Here is a 13,975-nt window from a genome sequence, read left to right as displayed (position 1 = left end):
AAAAAAAAAAAAAAAACTTAATTTGTGTATTCTTTCCTGGAAAGGTAAATATTTTCAGCCATTAGGGACAGTGGATTTGATCTGTGGTGTTGCTTTTGATTTATTAGTGATGTAAAATATGAATGCCTTCTCTGGTCTCCCGTACTGTAGATTTCTTTGGTGATCACTGCAGTGTTTGGAGTCGTGGTATATCGCCTGGTTGTCATGGAACAGTTTGCATCATTCAAATGGAATTTCATCAAACAACACTGGCAGTTTGCAACATCTGCTGCTGCTGTCTGTATCAATTTCATAATCATTATGTTGCTGAATCTCGTAAGTGCTTACAATACCATTTTTCAATAGGTAAAAAGGGGGTAGGTGGGGAGAAGTCTATGTTTCCCTTATAATCTGGAATATATTCACATGGAAGCCAAAATAAGAGGTTACCTTTCTGCCAGTTTAACAGAAATATTCATCTATGTGGTTTAGATAATAAGGGTTTTTTTTTTTTGTTTTTGTTTTTGTTTTCATTTTTGTTTTTTTTTGTTTTGTTTTGTTTTTTGAAACAGAGTCTCACTACGTCACCCTCGGTAGAGTGCTGTGGTGTCACAGCTCACAGCAACCTCGAACTCTTGGGCTTAAGCAATTCTCTTGCCTTAGCCCCCTGTAGCTGGGACTACAGACATTCACCACAAGGCCCAGCTATTTTTTTGTTGTGTTTGTCATTGTTGGTTAGCAGGCCCAGGCTGGCTTCAAACCCACCTGTCTCAGTGTATGTGGCTGGCACCCTAACCACTGAGCAAGGGCTCCAAGCTGATAAGTTTTTGAAATTAGAACTCGTGCCAGTTGCATTGTCTTCCCTGTCCTTCGAGTATATAATCGAGATTATTGATGTTAATTTCCATTTATTGAATAACTGTGTTGTAGATAGTGCTATGATCTTTCTCAAACAAATATAGGGATTGTTTGGGTTAAAAAACAAACTCAATTTTATAGGAGAATTTGTTGGAAAGATAAAGGTTTTTTGAAAATGACAGTTTGTTATCCCCAACTTTCATGTAAAATGGAAAACAGGCAGCTATTCCATTTTTCTTTCTCTAAAATTAAATACCTCTCTGGCCCCCTTCCGCCTCCCATACTACCTCCTTCCTCTCTTTTTTCCTCCCTCTCCCTCTGTTCCTTCATGCCTTTCTTCCTTTCTCTTCTTTCCTGATGCTTCTCTTTGCACACCTGCTCTGTTCTGTCAGGAAGATGAGTCTGTTTGCCTAACTATGGCCTCTTCTTCTGGCAGTTTGGCATGCTCTGGCATTGCTACGCCTTTGTTATCTTCTTTGGCTGTAAATACATTACCCTTGTTGGATAAATTTCTGCTTCTTATTTAACTTAGGTCATCTAGAATATTTATGGGCCTATTTCTCAGAAACATCATCTTTTTTGTTTCAATATCACACGCACTTATGAACGAAGAAAATGAGATTAGAAAACTATATCAATGCCTCACTGTGAAGACTTTGAATGGCATGTAATAAGTGTAAATGACAGTTTTGTTTTACTTCCTAGGGGCAGTTGAGAGCCATAAGTGGGGTACTTGATGAATTACTAGCCACAAATCTCCTAATCAGATACATTATATATGTAAAAGAGATTAAAATATTAGAAGATATTCTTGTGCAATTACTGTGCTGACAAATTTGAAAACTCTCAAGAAAATTTAACTTTAGAAAAAATAGTCAAAATTTCTGAAGTGAAAGTAGATGTCCTCAGTAGATTGTCAATCATGGAAAAAAAAAATTACTACAAACTGGTAATGCAATTTCATCAAAGGCATTGTATTAAAAAGACCTTCTTAATTTAATTTTTATTATTTTTTATTATTAAATCATACCTGTGTACATTAATGCAATCATGGGGCACCATACACTGGTTTTATAAACCGTTTGACACATTTTCATCACACTGGTTAACATAGCCTTCCTGGCATTTTCTTAGTTACTGTGTTAAGACATTTATATTCTACATTTACAAAGTTTCACATGTACCCTTGTAAAATCCACTGCAAGTGTAATCCCACCAATCACCCTCCCTCTGCCCATCCTCCTCCCATCCGTCCCCTCCCTCTCCACATTCTCCATATTTGTAGGTTATAACTGGGTTATAGATTTCATATGAAAGCCATAAATTAGTTTCATAGTAGGGCTGAGTACATTGGATACTTTTTCTTCCATTCTTGAGATACTTTACTAAGAAGATTATGTTCTAGCTCCATCCATGTAAACACGAAAGAGATAAAGTGTCCATCTTTCTATAAGGCTGCATAATATTCCATGGTGTATTAATCCACAATATGTTAATATATTAATCCATTCATGGATCGACGGGCACTTGGACATTTTCCATGACTTAGCAATTATGAATTGGGCTGCAATAAACATTTTGGTACAAATATCTTTGTTATAATGTGATTTTTGGATTTCTGAGTACATACCTAGTAGAGGAATTATAGGACTCAATGTCAGATCTATTTTTAGATCTATAAGTGTTCTCCAAACATCTTTCCAAAAGGAATGTATTAATTTGCATTCCCACCAGCAGTGTAGAAGTGTTCCCTTTTCTCCACATCCACGTCAACATCTCTGGTCTTGGGATTTTGTGATATGGGCTAATCTCACTGGAGTTAGATGATATCTCAAAGTAGTTTTGATTTGCATTTCTTTGATGATTAAAGATGATGAGCATTTTTTCATATATCTGTAGGCTGTGCACCTGTCTTCTTCAGAGAAGTTTCTCTTCAAGTCCCTTGCCCAGCCTGCGATGGGATCACTTGTTCTTTTCTTGCTTATACGATTGAGTTCTCTGTGAATTATGGTTATTAAACCTTTGTTGGAGACATAACCCACAAATATCTTCTCCCATTCTGAGGACTGCCTGCTTGCTTTACTTACTGTGTTCTTGGCTGTGCAGAAGCTTTTTAGTTTCATCAGGTCCCAGTACTGTATTTTTGAAGCTGCTTCAATTGCCCGGGGGGTCCTCCTCATAAAATACTCGCCTAGCCCGATTTCTTCAAGGGTTTTCCCTGCACTCTCTTCTAGTATTTTTATACTTTCATGTCTTAAGTTTAAATCTTTAATCCAATGAGAGTCTATCTTAGTTAATGGTGAAAGGTGTGGGTCCAGTTTCAGTCTTCTAAAGGTTGCCAGCCAGTTCACCCAGCACCATTTGTTAAATAGGGAATATTTTCCCCACTGAATGTTTTTAATTGGTTTGTCAAAGATCAAATAATGGTAAGTAGCTGGATTCATCTCATGGTTCTGTATTCTGTTCCAGACATCTACTTCTCTGTTTTTGTGCCAGTACCATGCTGTTTTGATCACTGTCAATTTATAATATAGTCTGAGGTCTGGTAGCGTGATTCCTTATGCTTTGTTTTTATTTCTGAGTAATGTCTTGGCTATTCGAGTTTTTTTCTGATTCCATATAAAACAAAGTATTATTTTTTGAAGATCTTTAAAGTATTACAATGGAGCTTTAATAGGGATTGCATTAAAATTGTATATTGTGGGTGCGGAGACAAGATGGCTGACTGAAGCCAGCTTTCCACAGAGGCTCCTGTCCAAAAGGAGAGTTAAAGGACAGAAATTTAGCAAGTAACCTGGTGGATTAGAGCTGCACCAAGAGACAAGTTTGAATAACGCACATCAAACCCGCTGAGGTGAGCTACGACCCCAAGGATACAAACAAAAGTTACAAAATCCATCCCCAAATGACGTAAATCCCCTCCCCTATGAGAACGGCTTGGAGTGCCCCACAAACAAAGGAGCAGAATTCAAAGGTCCTCCCACTACACTCCACGGGAGAGACCCTCTAAAAACTGGACCTACCTCCCCTACTAGGGTGCTTCGGCATTCGCTTACCAGGCATAAAACTGTATAAAACTGTATATATTCTCTAACTGCAATTCTGAGCTCCCAGCACTCCCCTCCACTCTCACTCTGAGTTCTGGACGCCTGTCCCCCAGGAGTCCAAATTCTTGTGTGATTTCTCAAGGGGTGTGGTCAGGGCCTAAACTGCAGCTGGTCAGTGCTGACTGTGCGACATAGGAGTGAGGAGAGGATGGTGTACTGAGAGGGAAGCACACCGGAGCGGCGGTGCGCCAAGGTGCAAAGCAGCAGCCGTGTTTTGGCAACAATGGGGCTCACTCCCAGTTATTCCAAAGCCACACTTTATGTCTCCTTGGGCAAACAGGGGAGGGCAGGCATCTACTCAGATGACAACCACAACGGAACAGATCTGGGATGGAAACGCAGGCCCTTTGAGTAAAGGGTTTGCCTGAGGCGATACCAGCCGGGGTGGAGCTTGGGGACTGGAAACGCACATGCAGAGCCAGGAAGTTCTCAGGGTGGGGCTGACCCACAGAACCAATTTACTGAGCCTAAGATGCACCTGGCCCTCAGGGGATTGTCAGCCTATAGACAAGACAGGTGGCTAGAACTGACAGCTAACTGAATACAAACCTGCTGGAGCAAAGACAGGGCCTGAGGCACAGGCTCTAGAAAATCAAAACAGATTCTCTTAGCAGGGACAGAAACAAATTCCCACAAAGTTGTTCTGTTCTGTCAGTAACATCAATCAGGGGCGGGGCTGGAACTGAGTGAACACCCCACAGCTTCCATCAAGCACCCGAGGTTGTCAGGCCTCACCTCCACATGCTAGATAGAGGCAGAGCACAGTGGCCTGGTGGAGCAGAAATAGATTTCCTTGTGATTCAAGCAGGTGAAAACCCCTGGAGTATCTGTTCACTACAGACAACTGGGTCATAGCCCAGTGGGGCTATCAGTGCCTGGGTTTGACAGAGGTGCAAGGTGGGGAAGGAGGCATCAACCTTCCCAGACTGATCTATTTGCTGGGTGGGTCCTCGTGACTCCATGGAGCACCAGAGAAAGCCATATCTGGGTACTCACCAGACCCCTGAAATCCAGGTGCCAGAGACTTTTTAAACTCTCCTTCCTGAGAAAGGTGCTGACTGAGACAATTGATTTGGACCTTTTGAACTGAGCCAATCGCCCAAGGACTTTTCAGGTGGTGCCCTGAGTGTGTGGTTGTAGGAAGGTTTGATTTTCCTTTTCCAATTGTTGCCTGTGGGGAGCAGGGTGACTTAATTGCTGGTATTTCTCCACAGCTGAGACTTCAACCCAGAGTAACTGTTTCACTAGGGTCGAACAGAGACCAGCTGAAAACAAGACAAAACCACTCAGCCCTACCACACCAAAGTGGTCCCCAGTTTCTCAGGCCATAGCACTGTACAGGTCATTGACAAAGCTCCAGGGTAAAAATCAAATGGTGTAAAACAGTCATGGGGCAAAATCAGCAGAAAAACTCTGGTAACATGAATAACCAGAATAGATCAACCACCCTAAGGAAAGATATGGCAGGTGTAACTGAAGATCCTATTCATAAACAGCTGGATGAGATGTCAGAAATCGAATTCAGAATTTGGATTGCAAACAAGATTAATAGAATTGAGGAAAATTTGGAATTAGAAATTCGAGGAGCAATTCAAAAGTCAGAATTAGAAATTAGAGGATAAATTCAAAAGTTGCCTCAAGAATTTAACGAATTTAAAGACAAGACCACCAAAAATTTTAATGCACTGAAGCAGGAATTTGCAGCCCTCAAAGATCTGAAAAATACAGTAGAATCCCTCAGGAACAGAGTGGAGCAGACAGAAGAAAGGATTTCTGACATTGAAGACAAAGCCTTTGAATGCTCCGAAACTGTCAGAGAGGAAGTGAAATGCTGAGCAAAAATGGATCATTCTCTCAGAGAGCTCTGGGATAATTTGAAGAAGGCTAATATCCACCTCACTGGAATCCTTGAAAGTGAGGAAGTGGCCTCACAAGGCACATAGGCCCTTCTCCATGAAATTATGAAAGAGAATTTTACAGACATGCCAAGAGATTCTGAAATTCAGATAGCAGACAGTTTCAGAACTGCAGCACCACTCAATCCGAATAAGACATCCCCCAAGTATATCATAATTAACTTCACTACAGTTAATATGAAGGAGAAAATTCTTAAAGCAGCCAGACGTAAGAAATCCATTACCTACAAAGGGAAGAATATTAGACTGACTGCAGATCTCTCTGCTGAAACTTTTCAAGCCAGAAGAGGGTGGTCATCAACTTTTAATCTCCTAAAACAAAACAACTTTCAACCCCAGATCCTGTATCCAGCTAAACTGAGTTTCACTTATGATGGAGAAAAAAAATACGTTAATAACATTTATATGTTGAATAAATTTGCCATAACCAAACCAGCTCTTCAGGGTATTCTCAGACCTATCCTCCATAATGACCAGCCCAATCCTCTAACACAAAAGTAAACTCACTCAGAAACTTTTGATCAAACTCCAACTTCCACAGTGGCGAAAGGATTAAAAATGTCCATTGGACTTTCAAAAAACTCGATACCCAAAATTTTACCAGACTTATCAATATTCTCCCTTAATGTGAACAGTTTAAACTGTCCTCTAAAGAGGCACAGGTTAGCTGACTGGATACAAAAACTCAGGCCAGATATTGGCTGCATGCAAGAGTCACATCTTAACCTTAAAAGATAAATGTAGACTCAGCATGAAAGGATGGTTGTCCATATTTCAGGCAAATGGTAATCAGAAAAATGCAGGTGTTGTAATTCTATTTGCAGACACAATAGGCTTTAAACAAACAAAAGTAAGAAAGGATAAGAATGGTCACTTCATATTTGTTAAGGGTAATACTCAATATGATGAGATTTCAATTATTAATATCTATGCACCCAACCAGAATGCACCTCAATTTTAAGAGAAACTCTAACAGACATGAGCAACTTGATTTCCTCCAGTTGCATAATAGTTGGAGATTTCAACACTCCTTTGGCAGTGTTGGATCAATCCTCCAATAAGAAGCTGAGCAAACAAATTTTAGATTTAAACTTAACCATCCAAAATTTGGATTTAGCAGACATCTACAGAACATTTCATCCCAACAAAACTGAATATACATACTTCTCATCAGCCCATGGAACATACTCCAAAATCAATCACATCTCAGGTCACAAGTCTAACCTCAGTCAATTTAAAGGAATAGAAATTATTCCTTGCATCTTCTTGGACCACCATAGAATAAAAGTTGAAGTCAGTAACAACAGCAATCTGCATACTCATACAAAGACATGGAAGTTAAATATAACCTTAGGCTGAATAATAGCTGGGACAGAGATGAGATTAAGAAGGAAATCACCAAATTTTTGGAACAAAACGACAATGAAGACACGAATTATCAGAACCTCTGCGAAACCGCAAAGGCAGTCCTAAGAGGGAAATTTATAGCACTGCAAGTCTTCTTCAAGAGAACTGAAAGAGAGGAAGTTAACAACTTAATGGGACATCTCAAGCAACTGGAAAAGGAAGAACATTCCAACCCCAAACCCAGTAGAAGAAAAGAAATAACCAAAATTAGAGCAGAATTAAATGAAATTGAAAACAAAAGAATTATACAACAGATCAATAAATCAAAAAGTTGGTTTTTTGAAAAGGTCAATAAAATTGATAAACCTTTGGCTTTCAAGGATTCCAATGAGGTGGATATTAGCCTTCTTTGAATTATCCCAGAGCTCTCTGAGAGAATGATCCATTTTTGCTTTCCTTTCTCTTCCTCTTTGAGAGTTTGGGAGCATTCAACAGCTTTCTCTTCAATGTCAGAAATCCTTTCTTCTGCTTGCTCCACTCTGTTCCTGAGGGATTCTACTGTATTTTTTGGATCTTTGAGGGCTGCAAATTCTTGCTTCAGTGCGTCAAAATCTTTGGTGGTTTTGTCTTTAAATTTGTTAAATTCTCAAGACCACTTTTGAATTTCTCCCCGAATTTCTAATTCCAACTTTTGAATTGCTGCTTGAATTCAAATTCCAAATTTTCCTCCATTTTATTAATCTTGTTTGCAATCCAAATTCTGAATTCGATTTCTGACATCTCGGCCAACTGTTTATGAATTGGATCTTCAGTTACATCTGCCATATCTTTCCTTAGGGAGGTTGGGGGTTTGATCTATTCTGGTTATTCATGCTACCCGAGTTTTTTCACTGATTCTGCCCCATGATTGTTTTATACCGTTTGATTTTTCCCCTGGAGCTTTGTCGATGACCTATACAGTGCTATGGCCTGAGAAACTGGGGATCTCTTTGGTGTGGTGGGGCTAAGTGGTTCCTTCTTGTTTTCAGTGACACAGTTACTCTGGGTCGAAGTCTCAGCTGTGGAGTAATACCAGCAATTAAGTCACCCCACCCCCCACAGGCAACAATTGGAAAAATAAAATCAAACCTTCCTACAACCACACACCCAGGGCACCACCTGAATAGTCCTCAGGCGATTGGCTCAGTTTAAAAGGTCCAAATCAATTTTCTCAGTCAGCACCTGTCTCAGGTGGGAGAGTTTAAAAGGTCTCTGGCAACTGGATCATAGGGGTCTGGTGACAACTCAAATATGACTTGCTCTTGGGCTCCGGTGCTCCGTGAAGTCAGGAGGACCCACCCAGCAAACAGATTAGTCTGGAAAGTTTGATGCCTCCTTCCCCATCTTGCACCTCTGTCATACCCAGTCACTAATAATCCCACAGGGCTGTGACCCAGTTGCCTCCAGTGAGCAGATACTCCAGGGGTTTGCACCTGCCTGAATCACAATCTATATCTGCTCAGCCAGGCCACTGCTCTCTGCCTCTTTCCAGCAGGGGGAGGTGAAGCCTGACAACCTTGGGTGCTTGATTGAGGCTGGGGGGGTCTTCATTCAGTTCCAACCCCGCCCCTGATTGATGTTACTGACAGAACAGAACAGAACAACTTTGCGGGGATTTGTTTCTGTCCCTGCTAAATTCCCCTGCAGAAGAGAAGCTGTTTTGAGTTCCCAGAACCTGTACCTCAGACCCTGTCTTTGGTCCTGCAGGTTTGTATTCGCAACACAGTTAGGTGTCAGTTATAGGCTCCTGCCTTTTTTTGCCTATAGGCTAACATTCCCCAGAAGGCCGGGTGCGTGTGAGGCTCAGTAAAGCAGTCCTCTGGGTCAGCCCCACCCTGGGAATTTCCCGGCTCTGCGCATGTGTTTTCTAGTCCCCGCACTCCACCCTGGCAGGTACCGCCTCAGGCAAACTCTTTATTCATGGGGCCTGAGTTTCCATCCCAGATCTGTTCTGCGGTGGTTGCCACCTGAGAAGATGCCTGGCCTCCTCTGGTTGCCCAGGGAGACAGAGGGTGTGGCTTCAGAATATCCAGGTGTGAGCCCTATTGTTGCCAAAAACGTCTGCTGCTCTGTGCCTCAGGGCACCACCCTTCCGGCGTGGTTCCTTCTCAGCTGACCATTCTCTCCTCACTCCCATGCCGCAGAATCAGCACTGACCATCTGCAGTTTAAGCCCTGTCTACACCCCTCGAGAAATCACCCAGAATCTGGACTCCTGGGGGACAGGTCTCCAGACCTCAGAGTGAGAGTGGAGGGGAGTGCTGGGAGCTCAGAATTGCAGGTAGAGAATATATATAGTTTTATACAGTTTTATGCCTGGCAGGAGAACGCCGTGGCACCCTAGTAGGGGAGGTAGGTCCAGTTTTTAGAGGGTCTCTCCCATGGAGTGGAGTGGGAGGACCTTTGAACTCTGCTCGTTTGTTTGTGGGGCACTGCGTGCTATTCCCATGGGGGAGGAGACTCCTGTCTGCTTGGTGATGGATTTTGTACCTTTTGTTTGTATCCTTGGGTCATAGCTCGCCTCAGCAGGGTGGATGTGCGTTTTTCAACCTTTTTAATGCAGCTCTAATCAACCAGGTTACTTGCTAAATTTCTGTCCTTTAACTCTCCTTCTGGATGGGAGCCTCTGTGGAAAGCTGGCTTCAGTCAGCCATCTTGTCTCAGCCCCCAGGTTCAGATTTCTCCAACCTTCTTAATTTTAAATAAAAAGATAATTTTTCTGTTGTACAAATTAATCTGGAGTTTAGGCAAAGATAGAATGCTCTCCAAGCAAACAAACCTGATTTAAAATATTATCTGGCAAAAAGTATCAGAAATCCAACTGAATAGTATTTTACAGATACATAGATAATAACTTCAAATATACATCAAAATATTTTTAGTAGTTATCTCTGGAAATTAAGATTATAGGTTATTTTTATTTTCTTTATATATTTTCTAGCTTTTGTCATATATTTTGAATTTTCCAGATTTTCTACAATTAGCTTATATTTGATTTAAAACTAGTGAAATATAAAAATTGCTTTTTTTGGCCGGGGGGAAGAGTTTCACTCTATTGCCCGAGGTCAAAGTTCTGTGGCATTCACATAGCTCACAGCAACCTCAAACTCCTGGGTTCAAGAGATCCTCCTACCTCAACCTCTCACATAACCAGGACTATAGTCATGCACCACAGCACCCAGCTAATTTTTTTTATTTTTAGTAGAGTTGGGGTTTCTTGCTCAGGCTCGTCTCAAACTCCTGAGCTCAAGTGATCCTCCCACCTTGTCCTCCCAGAGTGCTAAGATTACAGGCATAAGCCACCATCATGCCTGACCCCAAACTTGCTTTATTAATTTCAGATAATCAACTTTAATGAAATCATCGATGTTCTCATTGAAGATTTATTTAGATGGATTATCACTATATTATTATTTAGAGTAGCAAATACTGGAAAAGAAACTTCCAAATTAACCAAAAAAGAATGCTACTTCAAGTTTTATGTAATGGAGTATCACATAACCTATTAAAATGCAATTTTAATATTATTTAAGTACATGAAATACAATTACATAAGAAGTTTACAGAATTGTAGGCTGGCAGCTGTTCTGTTTAAGAACACCAAAGATGGGGCTCCAATCCCTTCTGGCTTGTGAGGTCTCCACTGAGAAGTCTGTGGTTAGCCTGATGTGCTGTCCTTTGTACATTACAGATGCATTTGCCTCTTGGCTACCAAGACTTCCTACTCCTTGTTTACTTCAGCTAGTCTGATGGCTGTGTTTTTTATTGATTGCCTCTTTGTCCCTTTTCTCCTTCACCTCCAAGGATGCCTATGATTCTTATATTCGGCCATTTCACATATTCCATATTTCTCACAGGCTTTGTTCTCTGCTTTTGATACTTGGGTTTTTTGTTTTATTTTTAATTTTGACTGACTGGGTTAATCCAAAAGAGTTGTCTTCAAGCTCTAAAATTCTTTATTTATTTGTTTATTCTTTATTACATCACAACTGTGTACATTACTACATTTATGGGGTACAATGTGCTGATTTTACATACAATTTGGAATGCTTACATGAAGCTGGTTAACAACATAGCTTTATTTAATTGTTGTGTTAAAACATTCATACTCTAGTCTTAATAGATTTAACATGTCGTCTAGTCTATTCTTAAAGCTTTTCACTGTTTCTTATATTTCTTTAAATCAATTTTTTATTTCCAGAAATTCTAACATGTATATATCTTAAGTACATCTTTAATTCATTTCCTGAATTGTTTTTCTGGTTTTATTGAATTGGTTTTCTGTATTCTCTTGGATTTCGTTGAGCTTCCTTACAATCCGTATTTGAAATTTTGTATGTATCATTTCAATATTTTCACTTTGGTTGGGATCCATTGCTAGAAATCTGATACGCCCCTTTGTGGTATCCTTTCACTCTGATTTTTTATGCTTCCAAGTTCTTGCACTGATTTCTTCTCATCTGAAGCACTTATCACTTCTTGATTTTAGGTTTTGTTTTGTTCATATGGAGTTGTTTTTGCCCTCACTCCTAACAGTATGTCTGTATCATGTGTGCTTATGAGTGTTTTGATGGGGGTTTAGGTTCTGGAAGGATGCCTTGGTTATAGATATCCACAGTGTGGAGATATTCTCAATTACTAGTTCTTCGCAGTCTGTAGTGCTCGTGAGTTTGTGTGGGGGCAGATTCTCCATCTCTTATTGATGTGGGAAGATGAAAATCTTTGAAATCCTTTTTTTCTGTCCATAGCCCTGTAGTCTTCTTAACAGCATGAAGTATATTGTTATGTCCAATTTAATCTCTAAGACACTAGTAATTGTTTTAAGGTAAGAACCAGCCATGCCCTGTATAATTAAGTCAGTAACTCAAGATCTGTGGTCACGTTGTCCTCCTTGCCAGTAGTTGATACTTGCTAAAAAGAACCAGCTGCAGTAGTTAGTTAGTTAGTTTTGGAACTTGTGACAAGCTCTAGGCTCCAAGGGTCCTCAAACTGCGGCCCACAGGCTTCATGAGGTGGTGTGATTATATTTGTTCCCGTGTTTTTTTTTTACTTCAAAATAAGATATGTGCAGGGTGCATAGGAATTTGTTCATAGTTTTTTTTGTTGTTTGTTTGTTTGTTTTAAACAGCTGCAGGAGAGGAGCTGTCAGATACTCACAATCTGGCTGTCAGGAGTGAGCTTCACTCTTTTTCTCCCTCCTCTGTCATATGATGAACTCACTAGTAATGGCACTGTGAGCTTGGAGTTTCCCTGCCTTGGATCTTGGCCAAAAGCATGGCTTTCCTGTGTGGAAAGGGTGCTCCATGTCTGTGCTATTGATGGGACCAACACTTCTCAGTTCTGCCCACATGCTCTTTCTTACCTCCCAAGATTAATTCACACATCTCCCCTCTATTCCCTGTCCCAGAGGATATGGGATCTGTTCTGTGGGCCTGTTCCCACAAGTTTAATCCCTGACCATGCCAGGGAGAAGTGTGCTGGTCTTGAGTTGCCCATGGAGAACTCTCACAGTTTTAATGCTTCAGGGTTTGCGCCCCCCCCCCCCCGTACCAGAGCAGCCAGGCATGCAGCACCTGAGAGGGCCTCCCTGGTGGGCAGGGAGCTCACAGATGAAACTCTCCATAGTCTACTGCAGGTCTTTAAGAGGAATGGTGTGAACCCCTTTCTCTGTGGAAGCCTCTGTGTGGTGAAGGAAACAATAGATGGGAAACAGCTACTTCTGAGAGTTCGAACTCAATGGTACTTGGTGGCCGTAGGCAGAGGAGGTCCAGGGGAGGAAAAGAATCTGAATGGAGGAAAGTTGACACTCTGGTCATCTCTGTCCCTCTTTCTGAAAGGCATGCCACTCAGAATTTCTGCCTCTGGAATTATACAGATTCCCTAAGGCCCACAACTCCTCTGGCTTCTGTAGTCTGGGCCAGAGTTGTGAAATGTTTGTGTGGGAATGAGTGAGATGAATGCTGAGGCCTGAAGCCCCTGGGAAAGACAAAGGTAAACAGTGGGTGCAGAAGCAACATGGCGCCTGCCATCTTAGTTTGGGTCTACAGTGATAAGAAGCAGACCAGGGGTGCTGGCAGCCTTGTGTTTTGTCCTCAAGAATCTCCCAGTTCACTGATGGGAGCAGTCTCTGTACTTGTGAGGGTAGAAAGCCTCTCCAGCAATTCAAGCACATGGTGACTTGGAGAGATGTGAAAAAAGGTGAAACAAAATCCCTCAAAACCCTTCTTTCTGTGCTCCAAGTCTAATTGGGGGGGCTTCCCTCTGCCAATATCTTGCTCTTTTTTTTTTTTTGCTGTTATTTTGTTTCTTTGTTTGTTCTTTTGGTATTTTTATATAATACTTTTCTTTCTTTCTGAGACAATCTGGCAGTCAGTGCTTCTGGTCGGCCATCTTGAAAATCCTGTCCCATAGGTTTCAATGTAATGTGTTTCCATTTTTGTTTGTCTCAATGAATTTTTAATTTTTTCTTTTAATTTCTTCATAGACTTTGGGGCTTTTTTTTAGTAGCCTGCTATTTAATTTCTATAGATTTGTAAGGTATTTGAAGTTTTTCTTGTTGATTTCTAATTTATACCATTATGATCTGAAAAGCTATTTGACTTGATCTCCATCTCCTTAAATTTGTTAAAACTTGTTTTGTGGCCTAACATGGTGTTTCTTGAAGAATTTTGGTGTACATTTGAGGAAAACATGTAGTTTACAGTTTGGAGGGAAAATATGTGTGAATGTT

At 40.9% G+C, this 13,975-nt stretch overlaps 1 protein-coding gene across 4 annotated transcripts in view; it reads left to right on the top strand.

Moving 5' to 3' along the window:
* Window positions 1-13,975, top strand: part of ANO3 (anoctamin 3) — a 448,518-nt gene that overhangs the window by 381,567 nt on the left and 52,976 nt on the right. For all 4 annotated transcript variants that reach the window (XM_053562431.1, XM_053562432.1, XM_053562433.1 and 1 more), the window contains one exon: window positions 151-315. In XM_053562431.1, coding sequence (XP_053418406.1) covers window positions 151-315 — 165 coding nt within the window. The remainder of the gene's footprint in view (window positions 1-150; window positions 316-13,975) is intronic.

This window comes from Nycticebus coucang, chromosome 14, assembly GCF_027406575.1.
Source record: "Nycticebus coucang isolate mNycCou1 chromosome 14, mNycCou1.pri, whole genome shotgun sequence".
Taxonomy (NCBI): Eukaryota; Metazoa; Chordata; class Mammalia; order Primates; family Lorisidae; genus Nycticebus; species Nycticebus coucang.
Note: the sequence above shows the minus strand (reverse complement) of the source record. Positions and strands in the feature narration are given on the sequence as shown.